Genomic DNA, 22,236 nt, shown 5'->3' with positions numbered 1-22,236 from the left:
CAGTCTGATTAAAAAATAATAATTTTAAAAAACACATATTTGAATTAAAAAAACGTAACATTTCCACTAATAGTAGAATAATCAGTGCTTATATAAATCTACAGTCATAAATGAAAGCTGTGTAAAAGAGCAGCAGTGCGCACACAAATGACAAAGTACAGTGTATTACAACTTATATTGCGACACATACACACATCGAGAGATAAATGCCCCAGACCGGTTGAAATCCTGCTATGGTTTATGGGTAAAAGTACGCCTGGTATCCGCCCATATACGCGTAAAGCAGGCCAGACGGAGCAGCTAGGCCGGGGCCCTGGATCAAATGGAAAGTTCAATCGATTAATTTGTTCACTTTTTCGCATGTTGTCTCTTGCTTCTGAACCGACGACAGATCAACTTAAATGCGGGAGTTTTGGTGAGAAATAGGAAATGCAGAGATCGTGTGAAACGAGAGGAATATCAGCTTGACTCGGTCGCTACTTCGGACGCGGAACTCCACTCAGTAAAAGGTAAAACAAATGGAGGAGATTATTACATGTTGGGCCCCCCTTTCTTTTCTTTTTTTTAGTGCTCGTCGAAACATTGTATTCACTAATGTAGTTAGTCGGTCACAGTGCCCGCTATCTAAACACAAACCAACACCGCTATTGTGGTATTATTCATTTTCGGTTTTTTGAACTTAACTACGCCCAATTGTTAACCTACCGTCTGGCCCTGCAACGCAGACCTGTGAGCTAGCTTATCAATGGCGGCTTCAAAATCTGGCACCCTTCCCCTTTGAATGAATGATAACGAGTGTGTCGGGCTACACGGTGGAGCTAGTGCTCCTTTTAATGAGTTACATTTTTAAATACGTTAAGTTAGCTGATGTGGTCTCATGGTGAGTTTACTTTCGAGGCTGTTGGCGAGCTCCAATGCTAAGCTTGCTAACAGCACAGCAGCCTGGTGCTCAGAGGGTTTCACACAGCCTTTCTGGTAACCCTGTAGCCGCAAAACGGTGAATTTAAATCAAATTCCCTGTTGAGTTTTAAGTATGCTACTGATGTTTCTACCTGTTGAAGCATGATAGGTGGCCTTTCATTGAAAAGCTAAATCACGTAGCCGGCTAACCGTTCCAAACTAGCATAACGATATGTTTGCTAATAAATATCGATAAGTCTTCTTGTGTAATAGGTGATTTTTTTTTTTCTCCCGCAGTGATTTTCAGTTCAGTGGGTTTTTCCCCCCTTCTTCCTCTATTGGGAATGGCCTTGATTTCAGGAATGTCAACATAAAGGTGGATGCACTGCATGCCATTAATGGGTTCAGTTTGAGGCAAGCTACAGCCACGAGTGCCACACTCCTATCTTAAGGAAATAAGGTTTCCATCGACCTTCCACAGTATCAAAACTTTGCCACAGTTTGAAGCATCTCTTTTACTGTATTTAAAAAAAAAAAAAAAAATCTCAGTGCTTAAAACGCAAATTATATTTTCTTACTGGAGTACAAGAGCTACATTCCTTATTTTTAAATTGGTGTTTGTTGCTTGACAGCTTGCTGTATTCATTCATTTTCCACTTTCACTGACTAGTATGCTGCAAAGTGACAGCATAGACATAGAGACGTGAAAGCCATGTGGCACACACAGAGGAATCGCCATTGGCATTGGTTTTATCTGCTCAGGTTAAAGATAAGGCTGTTTCTTTACAGATAGCGTCCTCATCGGTGACATGTGTACATCACTTAGTGTGTAGATCAAATGATAGGGGACAATTTTGTAAAGAAAAGTGTTGTGAGCACAAACCAGTTTATTCGTAGTTGGGCAAATGCATAGCATTCTAGACATAGCAATAATATTTAGTCGCACTCCTCCCTGACTGCAGGCTGGGCCGAGCTGTCTGTGCTGTAGCTTCTGAAAAGACCACCAGCAACCACTATTGATGTGTTCTGCTCCACAAAGCAGACACAGCAGAGGCCCTCCCAGTTGCTTGTCAATTTTGGAACCTTAATGTAATGTCATGGATATCTGCCTGGGGTTGGCGTCTGTTGTGGAGCTGTCACTCAGAAAACACTACTGAATTTAGACATTTAATTACATATATGCATAATCTCATCTTTATGCATTTTATTTCATGTTTGATATTTCTGACAATTTTCAGAGGCAGAAATTTCAATTGATTATTTAAAGAATATTTCATAATATAGCAGCTTTTTGTGAATCCATTTGGGTTTTTTCTGTTTATACCCTCCATTTGCATACAAACGCATGCAGATTAGCCATCTATTGTGTTTGTGGCGATAGTAGCTTCTTCTACAAGCCTCTTGGTTAATACTAAAATGGGCATTTTCTCTGTGAAAAGCAAACTAAATTTGGTGTGAAATCTAATTTCCCAGTGATTCAGGTGTGTTATTAAAAGAATAGCTGAGGGCGAGTTGAGTTACTCACTGGAAGTGGTGTTCATATATTATCTTCTCATTCTGCCAGTCCTGAGTGTGCAGATTTCCAGTAAACATACGCGTTGTTGTAGAGAAATTACAAGGTGTGAATGCGATTAGATTGTAAAATTGTTTTAAGTGAAAAATGCACGAGGCATTGATTATGCGACAGATAAACTAATACTTTCCATTTGACTTTCACTGAAGATAATCATATAATGAGATTGTGGTTTTTTTTTTTTTTTTTTTTTTTTTTTTAAACTTACAGGTGAATCATGACAGAATATAAACTGGTTGTGGTGGGAGCTGGTGGCGTTGGCAAAAGCGCACTTACCATTCAGCTCATCCAGAATCACTTCGTGGATGAATATGACCCCACCATTGAGGTAAAGAAAAATATTGAATGTTTCTGTTCCTGTGTCTTTGTGTATATGTCGACATATGAAAGGGGGCAGCACAAGTTGTAAGTCCTGTTTTTATACACATATATATGTGAATATATTAAAAAAATGAGTTATAACAGGTTTTACTGGTTTAAGCTTTAAAGAGAGACACCAAACAGGTTTTCAAGAACTTTTAATGGATGTCTTCCTGCCCGAGCTCTCAAAAGGCCAATGATCAAACTAAGTCCCATCATGATTTCAATTAATTATTGATTTGTTGCTGGAGGTTTGACCATTGATATAGATTGAATAGAAGATAGCATCCAAAGGTATGGCTGTTCACTGGAGCAAAGACTAATTATTTGTGTTAGATGGGATTGAGTGTAGTCATCAGTGTAATAAAAAGCTGGAGTACGTCGACACAGTAGAAATGAGGAGCTCATTGTAATATGAGGTCTGCTGAAAAATGAAGTGCCCTACTGGTGTAATGAACAGAAAATGTCCTGTGGTGTCTTTTATTGAAATCATCTCATAACTTTAAATACCGTAATTATTAGATTAAAAATGTGATATCATGGGTAAATCACACTCAGCCAACACATTTAGAGTAACTTAAAATCTATTTAAAAATTATTAAATAAGCTATCATCTCATTGTATTATTTTGACTCTTAAACCACTAAATTCCAGGATTCTGATGTTTGTTGGACTTCTTTTGCTTCCAGGACTCTTACAGAAAGCAGGTAGTCATTGACGGAGAGACATGTCTACTGGACATCCTGGACACAGCAGGTCAGGAGGAGTACAGCGCCATGAGGGATCAATACATGAGGACAGGGGAGGGTTTCCTCTGTGTCTTTGCCATCAACAACACCAAGTCCTTTGAAGACATTCACCACTATAGGTGAGCTAGGGGAGAAAATGCCTCATGTCTTTGGACCCAGTATGTAGTAGTTTCCTTAAAACTAAGCGATAACATGCTGTGTGTCCAAGTCGCTAAAGTGTATATACAAAAACATATAATATATATACTGTAGCAACCCCCTAACTTACTGAGATACTAAAATATTTCTAAATATATGGGATGCTCTATTAAAATATAAACAAAAACTCTAAAATTTAATTTATTTGACAAAAAAAATCACTGTAGGAATTACAACTACAGCAGAGTATGTGTGTATCAGTCTTCTGTCAGGCGGTGAGCTTAAGTCATTAATGTTCTTCTTTCTCAAAACTACAGCGACACTTACAGTTTATAGAAAGTCATTCTGTACACTACAAGTGTTTTGTTTGTTCAGTGTGGTTTGTTTGAACAGTGTTTTCTAAGATTGTATTACATAGCCAGTGGAGTACTACACAAGTAAAATGAAACTAAAACTGCAATCCTGTTCTGACTGTGACTGTGTAGAGAACAGATTAAGCGGGTGAAGGACTCTGAGGACGTCCCCATGGTGCTGGTGGGGAACAAGTGTGACCTCCCGTCCCGGACAGTGGACACAAAGCAGGCTCAGGACTTAGCACGTAGCTACGGCATTCCCTTTATTGAGACCTCAGCCAAAACCAGACAGGTGAGACTCCCAACCACAGACTGGGCGTTGTCCTCAAGACTCAAAGCTCTAATTTGTCAACTCTGTCACTAAATTGTTGTGGGATTGCACTGGAGGTTTGGAGAGCATGTTAAATGGTGTGGAGGTGCATGTGGTCTCAGGGTTATTGGTCATTTCGTCATTTCCATAAATGCCCCTTTCTTATCAAATTTTGTTTTTTCAGAAAAGGTAAGCTGATGGTAATTTTGTGAGGTGTTAACACGGCTGGATGATTTTTGGGAAATGGATCACAAGAATGTGATTGAATCATGAGGGATTGTTGATTTGTGTTGCTATCTCTGTTGGTCTTTTTTTTTTTTTTTTTTTTTTTTTTTTAAATGATGATCTTGCTTGAAATTGTCTCAGGTAACACGTTGTGCATCATTAAATCTTCTTTGGTTAATTTAAATTTAATGGGTGACAATGTAATCATTGCATGCTGCTTTGTCACGGATATGTGAATTAAATCATTATTAGGCCCACCTGCAAAGGATCCTGCTTTATAAATAATCAGCAAATCGGTGTCAAGGACTCTGCATGAAAGGGCAAAGTGTCGGAAATTAATCAGAGGGTTAATGATTCTGCTTACTGGTTGCTGTGTCTGGGGTTTTGGAAGAGTTGCTGTGATATCAGTGGTGTGTGTTGTGGGCATGGCTTTAGGTAGCAGACTGGCTATTGGAGTGATCTGTAAGCGCATTTTAGTGTTTTCTGATCCGGGGTGAATCATAGTTCCTTTTGGTGCAGGGAAGTTCAGTGTCCACACAGTGCTGCTTCTATTGGACCCGGAACTATTACATTTATTTGAAGCCACTCATGGCTACTCAACTCTTAAATAATTTAATCTTCTCTGGAAACGCACAATGTGCACAATACACAATTTTAAAATGATACCAAACAAATACTGTGTTACCACTCGGCCACTACAGGCTTGGAAGGTGTCTGTTTTTAAAACAACATACAGTTTTGCAACTTGCACACGTTACATGAATAACGGAGGTGGTTTTGGACACACCAACACAGTCCTCGCTAATGACCTACCCTGCTTGCCACATTTGCCCCCCCCCCTTTTCATCAGAAAAAATAAAGTTCTAGTAGAAGCATTTAAGCTTGTTCTGCTGGAAGTAATGGTAACTCCATTTCAGATTCCCAAATGCATCTGCTAAAAATGAGACTTTCACTGAATCATCTAAAATTGGCTGTGGTGCAGAGGCCAAAGGGGATAATTGGCTAAATTTAAATCTGGTATGGCTTGAGCTTGTTGTTTTTTTTTTTTGTTTTTTTTTTTGTAATATAAATGCAAATATATTCTTATTGTGACATTTTTATTATGACAAAACACAACTGGCCTCCATCCAGTAATGCATTCCCTGACCACACCTGCCTTTGTACCGCGCCCCTATGTTTGATGTCTCGGTCACACCTGTAAAGTTTGACTGCATCTTACATAGTTGTAAAGTTATCATATTCATAACAATCTGTCCACAAGGAGATATAAAACCACAAACGAAAGCACAGAGGCGCCTTGCCATAGTCCCCACTACAGTAGATGTCTTAGGGATCTTATTTACCATCATGAAACATCTTACATACATGTACTCAGAAGGTGAAAATAAGAGCAGCCACACTGGTAATCAAAATTCTGAACCACTCCTGCACCATATTACACCTCTCCACTGTCTGTTTACAGTTGTGGTCAGAAGTTTACACAAACTCAACAAATTCTGCTAAGAAGGGTGGTCAACAATCCAGCCAGAACTATGCCAGAAGCTTGTTGATGGCTGATGTCTGGTTGAGGTGCAACTCACTAAGGGACATTTAACCAAATATTAGTGGGGGCGTGTCTTTGTATTTGAGCCTGTGTGGATTAGAGGAAACTAAAATGAACTCCAAGCTCAAGCCTAAAAATGTATGCTGTACAGTCAGTTGAAAGAAAAAATGAATGGCCCAAAATTATCAGGACATTCATGCCCATGATAAGAGCATTAAAACTTCTGACTACAACTGTATATATACTTAATGTGTTGCATTTGTTTTGGAAGGATGTAGTTGAATACACTGCTCTTGTCAGTTTCAATGTGGGTAGAAAAGTAAGGAGACTACAGTGCATTTAACTGCATCGTGGCTTAATAGTAGTCAGGTCAGGCAACATACTGAATCCAAGTTTTTGTTTTCTAAATGACTTAATATTTATTTTCTCTCCTTGAAAACATTCACATTATCTTTTTAAAGATATGGAGGGGGGGAAAAATCAACATTTATACTCATCCAATTCCCAAGATTTTGAAATCAAGTGTTATGCAAAGGATTAGGCAGGGCAAACTTTGCAAGTAGACCTGCACCTCCAGTCTGCTTTACTCCTTCGTATTTGTAGTTTGTAACAAATGCATCCAAATAGTATGTCCTCCCCCCTCCTCCTGTGTATTCCTCAACATTGAGGAAAGTTGTGTTTCATACTGCAGAGAGTGGAAGATGCCTTTTACACTCTGGTACGGGAGATCAGGCTGTACCGGGTCAATAAGATCAGCAAGGAAGAAAAGACTCCGCGCTGTGTCAAGCTTAAAAAGTGTGTTGTGATGTAAAGGGGTAAGTGTATGCAGCCGCACACCCACCAGCTCTGCGTGTGTGTTGTTAGTGGGAATTGTGGTGAAGGAAATGGAAGAAGACACTCAGTGAGGAGCTGGTGCTTCACATGTTCTCAAAGCTAACCTGCTGGTTTCTACTGGGGCTGTGGTGTGAGTCTAACATGAGGCTAAGGCAGCTGATGATTCCTCTCCTTTCAGTGTTTCTGTGTATCATGGTTGATTTTATCGAGTTCGTTTTCACACTGGATTGGTTTACTGAGCCTAAAGAACTTTGATCTATGCAAGCTAGTCTACTTTCACACTGGTGGACATTTGCATTAGGCCTTCCTCATAAAGGGGTGGGGATTTTTTTTTTTTCTCCCCCCTTATTTCCGTTTTGAATGATGACTGTGCTTATTGAGAGATGTCAGAAAAATTGAACGCTGTAAGTAGAAAAAGCTGTATGAGCACAACTGAAGTAACAGTCTGCATAGAGGGAGAAATGTTACCCAAAAAAACCCAAGTGCCTACCTTATTGCTCAACTCGAGCATAAAAACTAACGCTGCACCAGGTTTGGGTTTGTTTTCTGACTGTAAAGCTGGGAGTCTGTTTTCTGTCCTGTTTTAATCCAAACACTACTACTGAAATACATTTTCCTATAATGAAAGAAACCTTCTTTCTGCACTTTGGCAGCCAGACCTGTTCCTTTTAGTCAACCTGGAAAGGGTTCTGCACTTGTGTTCACACAGTCAGATTTCCAGGCAAACCGTTCCCAGATTCAGACTACCAGTGTGAAAGTGTCCTAATGGGCTGAAATCAGCATGAACAATGGGGTTTTTGGGCTGGTTAGCCATCATGTGTGATTAGAAGATGTTACTGCAAACATTGGACTGAATCATTTGCTGGAATGTGTTTCTGCGAAGGATGCGCTTTGAGAAAATGGCAGAGATGTGTCGTCAACAAATTGTGTGCGTGTGGTGTTAAGGCAATTTTTCCTGCTGATATAAATCCCTTCTTCTTTACTCTTTGTTTTTCCTGCTGTCTTTGTCAAAACCTTAAATTGGCCTCAGGCTCTTTACTCTACTGCTCCTTACAGATTATTGTCACATTTACATACCATTCAAAATGTTCATCCACTCACACATTTACGTCAGTGTGCCATTAAAACGACACTTGCTGCATTTCCATGGAGCCTGTTACTCACCAATAATCTGAATAGGAGCTTTGTGAGAGAATAAAAGCCTAATTTAAATACCTCTGTCAGAATAAATTGGCGTGTTCAAAAAAAAAAAGTTTTAAAGGGGTAATTTAAATTTGTTTATTCATTGCTTGTGAGAGCACTTTTCCCAGCTGTGCATCTTTTCCACTGGAACTCTATTTTATGAATACTTCAGGTACATATGTTTTAAATCCTGTACTGGTGCCAGACTGTGCTGATGACACTGAGAAATGAAGCTCATGTAACTGCAGCCACTGTCTTTGATGTCAGTGGAAGCACCACTGACTTTTATTCTGAAACACACATTTTATTCAGCATGTCCTAAATGGTTCGAATCGGATTGATCCCTGAATTGTCACATTTAAAGACTGTACGCTTAATCAGAAAACAATGTATTTAAAATGGACAGACTTTTTATTTGGAGATTTTGATTCACTTTTAGTAGACAAGTTTACACAGTGCAGTCATGAACAAAGCTTAACTCTAACGGTGCACACTCTCTGCTTGTTTTCCAGGGCGTTGACGATGCCTTTTACACGTTAGTGCGAGAAATCCGGAAGCATAAGGAGAAGATGAGCAAGGAGGGCAAAAAGAAGAAAAAGAAGTCCAAGACAAAGTGTACAATTATGTGAATAATGATTCCCTTTTAAGACAAAACAAATGCAACTATGTTGAACAGTTCAAGTAATACATTTTGTACATTACACTAAATTATTAGCCTATTTCTCCATACCCACACAATACTAAACCTGAACTGAATTTTCTGCCTTTTCTTTTAGTTTTTTGTTTTTTCTTTGTTTTTTTTCTTTTCTTTTTTTTTCTCCTTATTTGCTTCTTTGGACACCAATAAGCTTCATTTTCTGTTTAGTGCCAGTTGCCCACAATATGGGTTCAAGAGCCTGATGAATTTAGAATTTTTATTTTTTAAATGATAATTGATTTGGAGCTTTTTACAGAGCTGGGAGCCAATTGCATTGCAAATTGTGTTTAACAAATTATTCATTAAACTTTGAGTTAATTTTCTCTTTGCTCGAAAGGTCATGTTCTCTAATGACCTTTTTAAAAATATGGGATGCCAAAGAATGAATTTTCATCCCGCTCATGTAGACAAAATGGATATGAAGAAAGGACCAACAGTCAGCCAGATGAGATCCAAATGTCCCAGCCTCTGTGTTTTGTCCCCGTCTCTAACGACCTCTAGGTATGACTTGGCTATGTCACTGATAAGTATGCATGCAAACTCCTACTCATCTCTGAATGTTCTAACACCTTCATTAGTTATTAATTAATTAATTTGTAATTTGTCTTTTCTTAGTACTGTGTGTTCTTGCCATGAGGTGAGAGATTTTTTTTTTTTTTTTTTTTTTTTTTTTAATAAATTTTCTTCCTTTTTGCATGAATTATGTCCTAGAAGACATGGGTAAACTGCCTCTGGTCGATGGATTAAACGAAGCCAGCGATAAAGAACTCTGACTCAGTTGGACATAAAGTCTAGTTTTTCAGGTTTTATGAAAGTAGTTTTTTGCTTTTGTTTGGTTTTGTGAGAAATAAATCTGCCATATTTTAAAAAGCAGAAATTCTAAGCAAGATATATATATATATTTTTTTTTTTAAAACCCATTTTTGTCTTAATAAAATGGGACTAGCAGCCACATTATGTGGGTCATTTTGTGTTGCCTTTTTTGACTTCGGTTAAAAGTTTCCTGCTTTTCTTTAGGCTAAGATTTGACTGTAGGATTGTTTTGATTCATCCTGACAATAATCATTTCATCAATATATGCTCGAAAACAGCTGTTAACAGCTGTCCTCCTCCTTGTGGACTTCGTATTTGACCGTAATGTTTAGGTTCACTGCATAATTTAAGGTTTGTCCAGCAGCAGAACATAAGAGGTGTCTTGCGCACTAACTTCTTTGCTTGTGAGCAGCTAGAAAGCAGAACGAATCCTTTACGCAGCTGTCAAGAATATTTGTCTTGGTGTGGAGTCAGAGGTTGTTCAAAATGTTGTCCAAATAAATTTTCAGATTTTGTTTTGCTTTTCGAAGAGGGTTGGTTTTTTTTTTTTTTTTTCCCTCCCCCTCTTTCTCTCCTCTTCTCGCTCCTACTCCTTGGACTCTTTTGCTGGAGTGTTGATATTGTTTGTTGACCTGCCTTTCAACAAAAATGATTGTCCAGCAAAATATATATATTTTTTTTTTTGTCTCATAAAATGTGTTTAGCGTGGCGATGCAACTGGAACGGATGTTTGTAAATGAGGCAATAATTGCCATAAAATTGGTTCTTAGATGAAATCGTCTGACTTTATTACAAAAATAATAAAACGTCCAGTTTCCTTCTGGGGTCAACCCCAATTTCACCATTTTTCCATTGTATTTACAAACTGCTCATCTGGGTTTTTTAAATTTGCCTTTTATCTTAGCATTAGGTGCTACATATAGATGTTGGAAGAGCCGAAACGACATTTATTTTGGTCCCATGTGTGCTCTAGAGATACACAAAATGCTCTTCTAGGGGAGCATTGTTATTCCCACAAAAAGTGATGTTCATCACCAGAAGTGATGTTTTGCTTTCAGGATTAATGGATTTTGACCCAGTTTATTATTACCTCTTTTTTTTTTTTTTCTTTTTCTTCTTTTCTTTCATGAAGTAGATAATAACTGTTGATGCAATTTTTAATTATGGAACCCTCCTGTCCACAATACTGTTTCACAAGTAGTTTTACTGTAATGTTTGAAATGTTCCTCTTCCTTTTAATGGGTGCCAACAGCTGATTTCTGAAATGTATCATTTATACCTGGATCGTATTTTAACAACCTTTGTATAGTTGTGATAATGAGAGGTGCATATTTTGTAAATTGTGCTTCATTTCATTTGTGTCTACATGAATGTTGCTTTAACGGAGTTTCGCTCCGCTCTCTGTATGTGAACAGCGAGTGTGACTGGGGTCCAGGTTTAGGGAAGTGAATGAATGACCACTTTACATCATACCTGTGGTGGGCAGTGTAGAGTGGTGATCTAATCTCAAATGAGTCTATTTTGCCATAAATCTCACCACTCCTATTTAATGTGTAATAAAGAACAAAGTAAAGAGGAACCCAACTATTTTTTTTTTCTGTTTCCTTCATAACTTTTTTTTTTCCCTCCTCAATTTGAATGAGCTGATTTGTTTGGGGTTTTTTTTTTTTTTTTTTCCCCCCCATCACAGCACAACAAACTGATGGAGAACAGGGGAACGTAATTGAAGTACTGACACAAATGTGCAGTGATTAAAAATAGGATGCATGTTCATTCTTTTTCTTCTGATATTTGAAGACTTTGCCGTTCTTCCCAGCAGATGGCACTGTTCACTCAGTTTGAAAAGTATTACAGATGACAAAGAGCAGCTCTGCGAAGGGGCATTTCTCCATCTGCTCGCACTTGCTTTAGAGTCAGCCGTGTTTTACCCTGTACATTAAATATACTCAAGTCACAGCACAAATATTTACTTTTATTGTTTTTGAAAAGCATGGATGGGCATTTTTGACAAGAATTAACCTCATGTACTGTCATCACGTTCATTGCTTGCATGAAGGAAGTTGATATATTTTTATATATATATAAACAAAAACGTGCCATTACAGTTTCATTAGGCCATGATGCACAGTTCTAACAAAGCAAAAGCTCCACACTTGAGGTTTTATTTAGGAGTCAGTCTAGAGACCTGATTTGATAAGAAAGCTCAGCTTTAAATATACACACGATCACATTTGTCTTGTATCCTTTCTTTGAAATAGCTTAATCTTATTTTCCAGGTTTAACATAATGAGCTCTTAATGTTATTTCATCTGAATGAAACCGGTTCAGTCCAGGCACCTTGACAAGAATCTAATTTAAACTGTAATTACGTTTGCAAAGTCCAAACAGTTGGTTATAACCAATTTTAGCTCATTAAATATGCTAAATCTAAGTATTAAGAATTTGCATTGAATGGTGAATACATTTTCTATTTTTCTGAATGGGACAACATCCATTGTCTCTTATGGCTCTAAAGTTATATATGTTTATAGTATTCATATTGTTACATACAGATCCAAGTTTTTATACAGTGAAAAGCTGAGAGAATAGTGATGTTAAAACATGCACAGCTATTAATCAAAGAGAGCAGTCAGTCTACTTTAAAAATATTTTAATATCTGGTCCTGTCCTGTGTCCACATGTGACCTTAGATCAGATCTGTTTCTTTCAGTCAACATTAGCGTTTCATTTACTCTTCTTCATTTGTACTTTTATGCTCCACCCCTCTAATTCTGACTAGATTTAAATGTATTTTTTAAAAGCATCCAAATCTTATTTACAGCTGTTCAGTACTGACACAGAAAACCGCTCCAGAGGTAATCCTTAACTTTGAATGAGAAACCAAGGGTGCTTTTCAGTGTAGCATCAGAATACTAATACCAGGCTTTAAACTTGAAAGAAACTGTTCTCTTTTATATTAACGTGCAAATTTTTGGCTTTCACTTTTTGCATGTCTTTGGAGCTTTGCCCATGGCATGTTTTTGTTCAATTCGTGTGTTTTTCTCTCAAAAGCAAAATGCTGAACATCTTCCTGTTACATTCTGACCTTTCTTTCAATCAAAACAACACTCAGGGTTATTGAAATATATACATACAGAGACTAATGGATAATAATGTAGAAAACATGCAGCTGTTTTGGTCATTTTGTACTCTACAATCTTCCTCCTAAACTCTAGAGTATTTTCATTACTGTACCTTAGTGCTGTCTGTTTTATCTCCTTTCCTTTTAAGCCAGCTATCTTCTGATTGGCTGTCTCAGTGACATCACAAAGACCCAAAAGTAGAGGAAAAATGATCCGAAACAGACTGTTTGGAGAAGTCTGAAACCTGGTCTTGGGACTCACAGGAATTCCTTGTACTTGCTTATCTTATACAAGCATTGTACTGCTTTATATAGCACTCAAGTCAAGACAACTGCAGTACTTTGAAAGTAATAATGACTCACTGGCTGCTTTGTTAGGCACACCTGTTCACCTGCTCGTTAATGGAAATATCTTATCAGCACATGGCAGCAACTCAAAGGCATGAAGACATTGCCAAGACGACCTGCTGAAGTTCAAACTCAGCATCAGAATGGGGAGCAAAGGTGATTTAAGTGACTCTAAACGTGGCATAACTGTTGGAGCCAGACGGGCTGGTCTTCTCTAGGATTTATGGAATGTACCTGCGACAGTTACAGAATTTCCCGATCTAGATATTGTGAAAGATTATCCCTCCTTATTGTGGCAGAGACCGACATGGTCTCTCCGACATGGTGGCATTTGCCCTTACCATTGGTTTTAACTCCATGTAGAAAACAGTGCAGAAGGCTGTTTTTAAATCTTATTGGCTGGGTACTGTTTTGAGCACGTGTTTAAAAATTAATGATTCAAATCAAGTACAGATAAATTCAGCTTTATTTACCCACACCTTAAATGCTGTAATCATAATTTCCAAATTAGACATTTCTGCCATTGGCAGTATATGCCTTGTGATTTTGACATACCGCATCCACGCAAGGAGTTTTAGATGTCAGGATGCTGCTGCATTTGCATAGTTTTATAGAAAGTCCCTTCCTACCAGCCCTTATTTACTGCTACAGTGACAGAAGTTGTCCTCTGGCTTCAACACGCAGGATTGTGTGTTGGAAAACGTGCTTGTTTAGTTATATTCTGTGAAGGGGGATGTCATGTAGCATCAAAGATGAGATATTTTCCCTTGCAGATTTCCAAGAAATAAATGCCAGCTAGATCATGCCCAGAGACAGTATACAAGCTTCAAAAGGACAGGCCTGTGTATGTGTCATATGCCGACAATGCTGGGGTAATTGGCTGCAAAACAATGCTTGGTGTCGAGGCAACCTGTATAGATATATCCTGCTCTGTATTACAGTCTATTAGCAAAAACTGTTTGTGACACTAAAGTTGTAATTATCATTTATGAATTCTTTTTATGCTCTTAACCAATTATAAATGAAAAATAAACAAGCGGCTTAAGCTGTTTTTGTTTGAGTAGCCTATTTGATTGCTCGGTTTTCCTTTGTAATTATTCTGCATTGGATATGCCAAATAGCTTGTTTCAAAGGAAGTTAAGTTGTTTTCAAACTGTTGCTGTGAACAATAAACTATGTTACCATATTGTGACAAGCTCCATTACTCTGTCTTCCTAAACAATGGGGCTACGGTGCCTGCCACATACCAGCCAAGAGTGAAAAAGAGAGGAGATCTAATGAATTATGCAGAGAGAGCTTTCTCTCAGCCTGACAGTCTGAAACCAGCCTGGAGAAAATTGTAAGAGAAGTACGAGTCAGTTCAGCCATCACAAATCCCCCTCCCCTTCCCCCCAGGGACTGTCAAGGCCAAGGCCTGTCAGTCAAGCACCGTCTTCCTAAACTGTAATCTGGGGACAGCACTGAGAAGCCTGCAGGTCCGATAAAGCGCCGAAAAGATGCCCCAGAAACCAATCCACGATTCTCCCGGCTCTCGTCAGCGAGAAGGTTGGGCTGGAAAAAGACACAGCAAATGTTCTTAAATTGCTAACATCAAGCTTCAGACTGGGTCCACACGCAAACCACACAGCCCAAAGCTGGCAATTTCATCTGCCCGCTTGCCATGTGCAGGAGAAAGCTCGGTCGCAATCACTACTCCTGACCCCCGCGAGCGTGCGAAGAAGGGTGAATTCACAATCATCTGACCGTCCAACCCTCTGCCTTGTTAGTGCGGCGAGTAAGAGAATTTTCTTTTTTATTTTAATGAAGTGTGGCTTCCCTCCCTGGTAGGCAGCTGAATGCAGGGCTGCAAGAGCACAGTCTGGTAATGAGAGGCCAGAAGGTTTAGGTGTCTTCACACCGCAGCACATAGAAGAGACTTAATACAGACGTGTTTTCAGCAGCTCAGGAGGAAGCGGAGAGCTGGATGAATATTCATGGAGCGGTGATGAATTGTGTTGCCTACAGCATCGTGCCACTTTGAAAGCCCTCATGCTGCTTCTTTTATCACAGAAGGTCCTTGGCACTGAACCTCATGGGCCACAGCACAGCGCTTCAGCATCCAACTACCAATTATCATCTGAGATCATTAACTTGTTATGTTGACACAAACACTGCAATTTCAGATGCCCCTCTATATTCAAATGACCCTATTCATGAGGAGTGGCTGACTGAGTTGATTGGATTTTTTTCTTGCATGCATCGCAATCAGTCAACAAGTGATGTTTGGACACAAAATTAATGAACAGCGTACAATGCTTTGAACTGTGGGCATGCTGTGTTTCAAGATGGATAAACAAGCCTCATAATATCTTACAGAGTATGCATCAGTACCGATTGATGCTATAATGGCACGATGTTGAATGTTTGCTGCTAGAAGTGCACAAAGCATATTCTCCACGTAATGACATCAAGGCACAAGGCAGAAAGATAAAGGGATAGAAGGACAGAGGCGAGAAATGTGGCAGGGTGGAGGGCGTGGGGATTGAGCAGCGTCATGTTCAGCAGCCCCAGACGGGTGATTCATACCAGCTTCATCACTGGCAACAGACAGGACATCCAGGCCTTTATTACTACCATCCATCACCATCACTTCATCAATCTAAGCTCCTGTGAGCCAGCTCTCCAACTAGTCCCCAAACACCCATCCCAACATGCTGCTGGACAGAGATTTACACCCACCCACTAACATCTTCTCCCTCTCACTTTAACACAGACACACAAAACAAAAGAGATGAGCTTCTATGTCAACTTCAGTCACACACACACACACACACACACACACACACACACACACACACACACACACACACACACACACAGAGCAAGACAGAAAGAGAGAGAGTGTGGAAAGGCCATTCTGCATGGTGTGAAGCTGTTTCCCTTAGGGCCTCTGACTGACAGGCTATCTTGCACTGTGAAAGCCACTTACACTTCAGCCACATCATGCCACCTGCTGCTGCTGCTGACCAGAGTGTCAGAGAGGCATATCATAATGGATGTACTACACAGTGGGAGAATCGTTAAATCATTCCCACTGCTCCCACCATTAAGGAAAATGTACAAAAAACTTTCTCATATATATAGTATAAAACACGAACTAGATACTTTTAAAGTCAAAAGTCTAAAGTCTAAATCAACAATGCCTATATCTCAGTACCATCCACCCTGAAGACTTAAAGGAGGTATTAACTGTCTGGCAACTTGTTGACAGCAAAACAGGTGGCCAGAAAATTGATTAACGTGTGGTGAGAAGTAATTAAGCTGTATTCACATGGCTACACTGGCATCACTCTAATCATGCTTGTATCTATTCAATGAGTGAAAGTTCACCATTGATTATCATTGCAGTTTTGTTCTGGTCTCCAACAATCCGTCTTCTTTTAGCTGGTAAATGCTCCATTATGTTCACCAACTTTGTCTCTCTTTCATTTGACTCATACTGTGGGATTTTCGAATTGCTGAATACGGCTTCTAGCTGAGTCTTAATGAAAGCGGTGAATGTTGTGAGACTGAATCAGAACATTAACACTGCAGCCTAGAAAAGCAAACAAAAATAAATTACATTTAAAAATATGCAGAAAGACAAATAAAACGTGAAGAGAACTGCTGAGCAGGTTCTAATTCCTTGAGATTCATCACAGCCAGGAATTTGTCTCCTATTCCACAATCATCTAAAAAATAATATGGTAAAAATATGGATTATAGGCACAAACAAACAAACAAACAAACACAAAAAAGCAAAATCTGGGAAATCTTGCTAAATGTTATCTAGTAAGCATATAAGCCCCCCAAAAGTATTTTTTTGACTTCTAGTTTCCTCCTTGAAGAGACAACTAGCTTAGATTGTTGAGAGCAATCTGAGCTATGCAGCTCTTCTTATTTTTTGTAAACTGTTGATTGTAGGTATTTTATAATTTCCTAAGACAGCTTAGTTCCTTTTTACAAAGGTAACCAAATGTTATTGTTATTGATTGGTGCACAATTAAGTCAATTAAATGGATTTATATGTACTTTTTGAGATAAATGCATTTAACACATACACATTTTTTAAAAGCACATAGTATTTTGCTGTGGTTCACTTGAATGTGGTTCAAAACAAACTGGAGCCTCAAAACTTTCCAAAGAGTTTAACCAACTCTTCCGTGACAGTCAGGCTCAACATAAATTTAACGTAATAAGCTTTAGTTGAATCAAATTGTCCACGTGCCCATGGAAATGCGCCAGTCTGCTACATGCGGCGCGAGAGATGTGTCATTGCTTCTTCGCAAATTGGCAAATTGGCAAAATGATAATGCACAAGATTAGGCTTGAAAAAGAAAGATTTTCTCTCTCTTTATGTTGTTAAAATGTCCCATGATTAGGAATTTGTTTTGTTTGCAGTTTGCACTTTTGCTGGAAAACATTCTCATGAGAATAAATCATTGCTGAATTAGTGTTGCTTTTTACACTTTGGGGAGAGGAATGCTCAGTCCATGAGACTGTGTTTTCAGTTTGTGAAGGGGATTTAAAGGACACAAAGAAAACCAATCACTTTTGTACACTGTGACATATTGATTTATGGCCGCTATTATACACTCCAGTGCCTATTCCGTATATATCTATATACATAGATGGTTGAAATAGTATATGATGTGGCACAGATGGCATCATTAGAGAGTATAATAGCCAGCCTGTGTGAGATACATAAATTTCTTGTCCAGGGAAATATTTCACTTCTTGTAAGGCTATTGATCTGTACCTTGGTACCTTTAATTTATGTGGGAGAAATGTTTTTTTTTCTTGGCTTTTTGAGATGGAGGGTTTTTTCCCCCTTCTTTTTATATAGGATCCAGTACTTGAGCAAGAAACTGGTTTTGGGGGGGGTAACAAAGTTTTTCAGAGCTGTTTACTTGCTTGACCACATGGTGGTAAGTGATGGCAGGGGAGGAAAGGAAGGGAAGGGGCCTAACAGAGGGAGAGATGGGAAGACACTTAATGTAAGTGTCCATCAGCGTAGGGATGTTTGGGCAATGGTGGTTTCCGTGGTGACAAAGCGAACAGCAAATAGACTAAGAAAGAGACATTTTGTGCTTTTTAGGGGCATGATCTGGTTTTACAAATACCTCCTTGAGTGCTTTATTGAGATGCATTCGGTGTTTTGTTCACACTCTGTTAGCATGTGTGTGTGTCTATCTGTGTGTGCGCATGATTTGTGAGAGATCCTTGTGTGCATGCGTGTGGGTTTGTATGCATCAGGATGCAGGATATTACATTCACACCCTCACACGCAGATATAAATAGGCAAGCCAGAATACAGCGGGAAGTGAATAATAATTTGTTTCACTGGCAGCTATTCAAACTTACAGTCTGTCAAAGTAGCGTTATGCAGAGCAAGCAGAATGCACAATCTCCTAGCAAATATTTGGAGAGCACTGCAATAAATTCAATCGGCAACTTATCTTTTGCTTATGCAGGGAGAGATTTATTGTAAGGCAAATTAGAGATCATGACACAAATGATATCGTTTCATCCCTTATCTGCTTTTTCTTTGTGATCACTAGCTGTCCAGTGATCACGTTCGTGTGACAAATGAGTAAAAGTTTTTGACCTGCTTTGCTTATCAGCTACAATGTGTGTGTGCGTGTGTGGGTGCGCGTGTATGTGTGTGTGTGTGTGTGGCAGTGTTATCTCTTTCTCATTCAAGTCATGTCACAGGCCAGACACTCTCTCATTGTCAGGAGAGGCTTTCATCCGCTGACTTCAGATGTGCCTGTCATCCAGTCCAATTATACAGAGAGAAATAGGTATTGTTACACTCTGGGGATTGATTCAAGACAAAATAGAAAAGTGAAGAGAAGACTACACAGTCATCTACGGCCATGCGCCACTTGCTGAGAGTCACACACACACACACACTCTCTTGCTTGCGCACACAGATTAAAAATCACATGGACGAACAGCTTCAATATCTCAGTGATAACAAATCCTTACAAGGTAACACGGCCCCACTTCTGCCTACAGTGGAAAGTGTCTGGCAGGTAGGTTACAGTAATTTGAAATGGTGATGGATCGAGTGGTGCACCTTCGCCTCAGCCTCGCTGTCAGGGTGATAGACCTTCTTTTTATGGAGATAACTGCGGGTTGATGGAGCAGCTGAGCAATGCTGGGCTTATGACGACTTCAACCTGCTGCTGGGATCAGTTCAGAGCCACTCAGGCATCAGTCAACACCGCTGTCATCGCACCACTTTCTGCATTTTCCTTTCCGCTCTTTTGGTTCTTCCCTTCTCTCTCATACAAAACCAGAATGGATGTCAAGAACCACCACTTACCTCCAGCCACTCATGGGGAACGGCTTCAGTTTATGTAATACCACCCTGCCATTGCACTTATATGATGCTCTACTGCCATGTTAGTAATCATTGAGCATTCAGAAACTTTAGAGAGCAGCTACAGTGGTTAAAATTGTGGAGATATTGTGTGAATGCCAGTTCTCGAAAAGTTTGCAGCCACACTTTCAAACCTCGTGCTGCATTCTCAGAATGGGAAATGGCTAAGAAGCTGATGAGTAGTTGAGGCTTGCTTATATGATCCATTTACCTCTTCCATCATTGCATTAAGTTTGTCACATGTATCCTTGTTTATACACAAGAGTTATGACAGCTCAAGATGGCAGACGTCTCAGTTTAGACAATCCCCTTATGTGTAGTCAACCCTGCGTCTCAGCCGAGCCTCCAGTGTCCTCGCTCCTGAATCAGATTCACTGATGTGGAACGCAGTTGGCTGAGATGCTGGAGGGCATGGGGAGAAGGGATTTGCTCCTTGGCTAAGTCTTTTTTTGTGCAGATTTCTGGAGCCACAAGAGGAGATTTAAATTTATATATCTATATATCTACACATACACATCCACACATCTGTTTTCCTGCCATCAATCTCCCATACCCACCTAGGTTGTTTTGAAAGTGATAAATTTAGCCATTTAATATCCATAATTAATAATTTATTATACGCAACGCGCCACAGATTTAGATTAGGTAGTATTTTATCCAGGTAATAGTTGTATCCTTCAAGGTCATTCTGAATGTTTGTCATTATTCTTTCTGAGTTATTTCAATGAAGCTTTTCAGCAACCTGCCTTTGATGTAACTAAATGCCACTATGATTAGAAAATAAAAGACACACTTTAAAAAAAAAAAAGGACCCTGATTCTGTTTACCGTTTTTCTGTGTATGCATATGTGATGATAGAGCATATAGTTACACATATCTCCAGAACTGGAACACCATATCTGAGTATAAATGTGGTTTTAAAAATGTCTGAAAGGCGAAACGTTAAGCAGAACAAAAAGACTGGGGGGGTTATTTCAGCAAGAAAATAGGAGTGAAACTGTATTAATTTTAGTAGTTTTTTTGGTGTATTTTTAAAAGAACTGGCAGCCCTCCACATGGAGCATTTAGCACAGTATGTAATGTCTCGAAACTCCCCATAGAAAGATTCTGAGGAATCAGCATGTGCTATTGTTGGTATCACACGTAAAGTAACAACAGTTATATTTTGGTTGAGCTGTTGCAAAGCAACTAGTCAAAAGTTGGCCGATGAAACATCAACAAAGGAAACTCTCCCCGATGTACAAAACTGGCTGTGTGGACTTTTTTTGTTGTGAATAAATGTAAGTGAACCAAGTTATCTTGCTGTCATCCCCCTCCTCTCTCCCTCCCTACGCCTGTCTTTCTCCTCTCTGTGTGTCTCTGAAATACACACACATACTCTCTCGCACAAAGGAGGGAAAGTGTCACTATGGAAACAAGGAGGCGAGATTCTAAAAGCTACCTCTTGAGACGAGAGTTAAGACAACAAAAAGGAGTCCACTGTGTGAGTGGCAGAAAAGCAACAATATACACAGCAGCTATACCTCTCCTTCCTGTGAATGTCCTCATCAAGTTGCTTTGCCAGCCCTTTTATCTTTATCCCTCTGGGGTTTTTTTGTTTTGTTTTTTTACCTTTACCAGACTGTGCAGGTTCGTATACTCACACGTTCATGTATTTTCAGTATACTCTTCTGCATGTCTGAGCCCAGCGCTGTGCCTGCAGTTAAATGCATGTGGCTCTGAGGACAATATGTGTGTGTGGCTTGGGGTGTAATATGCACCACACATTTCTTTAATAGGGCTAATCCATTTTAATCCCACCTGCCACAGTTACCTTACAATGATGAATGTAAGCCTAAATGAGTTGAGACGCAGAGAAATGCCCGCGGGAGACAGAGGAGGAGGCTGGGAGGTAGATTTAAGTCTCTATGTGTGTGTGTGTCTGTGTTTGTTGCTGTGTACACATGCGCTCTTATCTGTGTGTGTCTGCGTGTGTGAGTCCGTGCATGTGCATTTATTAAGGTTTCTGCAGTGGCTGAAAGAGGTTTTTCCTCCTTGCTCGGTTGAAGGCTATTTTCTGTGGGTCTGCAGGGTCACTGCTGTCCTTAGTGATGTCTCCTTCAAGAGTAATCAGCACCATGGACAGCAACACCGATCTCCACCATCACAGGCACCACAGCAGGCATCCATCTCAATAGACTCAAAAAGGCTTCCTGTGCTTAGCTCCTTTCCATTTTCATTTTCTGCTGATGTGAAAGAATTGGATAGGTGAAAGTGGGCTGCACATTAAGCTTCAGCCTTGATGTACACCTTCAGCCCTCGGTCTATAACAGGAATGGAAAGCACATGCAGGGGGTGATAGAGGAAGAGGCGAAGCTAACTGTGAAAGACCTGCAGGCAATCACATCTATTAATAAAATCTCTAATGTAAAACTCCTTGTGGATGAGTTCCTTCTGTGATGGCAGATTCACACACCTACGAGGAGCAATATGCAGCACAAGTCCAAGGTGTTGTTACTGGTATGGTCTTACTTGAGCACATGTTACTGTACAGTTTTGTGTTACTCACCTGTGGTGGCTTTGAAAAATAGCAGCAATTTTAGGAAGTAAAAAATAGATGAGAAAAGATAAAAAAGAGGAGCATGGGGAGGGAGAAATAGGAGGAGTATACTACTGTACAGAGTGAGCGGCTGAGTTAGGGTGTG

General features: G+C 39.5%; 1 protein-coding gene across 5 annotated transcripts; it reads left to right on the top strand.

Moving 5' to 3' along the window:
- The first annotated feature begins 238 nt into the window (after positions 1-238).
- On the top strand, positions 239-11,256 carry kras (v-Ki-ras2 Kirsten rat sarcoma viral oncogene homolog). 5 transcript variants are annotated; one of them, XM_013268672.3, is made up of 7 exons: positions 239-509; positions 1,198-1,314; positions 2,684-2,801; positions 3,523-3,701; positions 4,206-4,365; positions 6,843-6,966; positions 8,680-11,256. In XM_013268672.3, the coding sequence occupies exons 3-6, from the start codon at positions 2,691-2,693 to the stop codon at positions 6,960-6,962; spliced, it is 570 nt and encodes a 189-aa protein (XP_013124126.1). In that variant the 5' UTR covers positions 239-509; positions 1,198-1,314; positions 2,684-2,690; the 3' UTR covers positions 6,963-6,966; positions 8,680-11,256. The 5 variants fall into 5 exon arrangements, with proteins under 5 accessions (XP_013124126.1, XP_025764899.1, XP_013124127.1 ...); XM_025909114.1 differs by having other exon boundaries at positions 1,198-1,360; XM_013268673.3 differs by lacking the exon at positions 1,198-1,314 and adding an exon at position 7,671 and having other exon boundaries at positions 240-509; positions 6,843-6,958.
- Positions 11,257-22,236: the final 10,980 nt, after the last annotated feature.

The sequence above is a fragment of the Oreochromis niloticus genome, linkage group LG7, assembly GCF_001858045.2.
Source record: "Oreochromis niloticus isolate F11D_XX linkage group LG7, O_niloticus_UMD_NMBU, whole genome shotgun sequence".
In the NCBI taxonomy this organism is placed as follows: domain Eukaryota; kingdom Metazoa; phylum Chordata; class Actinopteri; order Cichliformes; family Cichlidae; genus Oreochromis; species Oreochromis niloticus.
The sequence above is the reverse complement of the archived record's forward strand: the minus strand, read 5'-3'. Positions and strand labels throughout refer to the sequence as shown.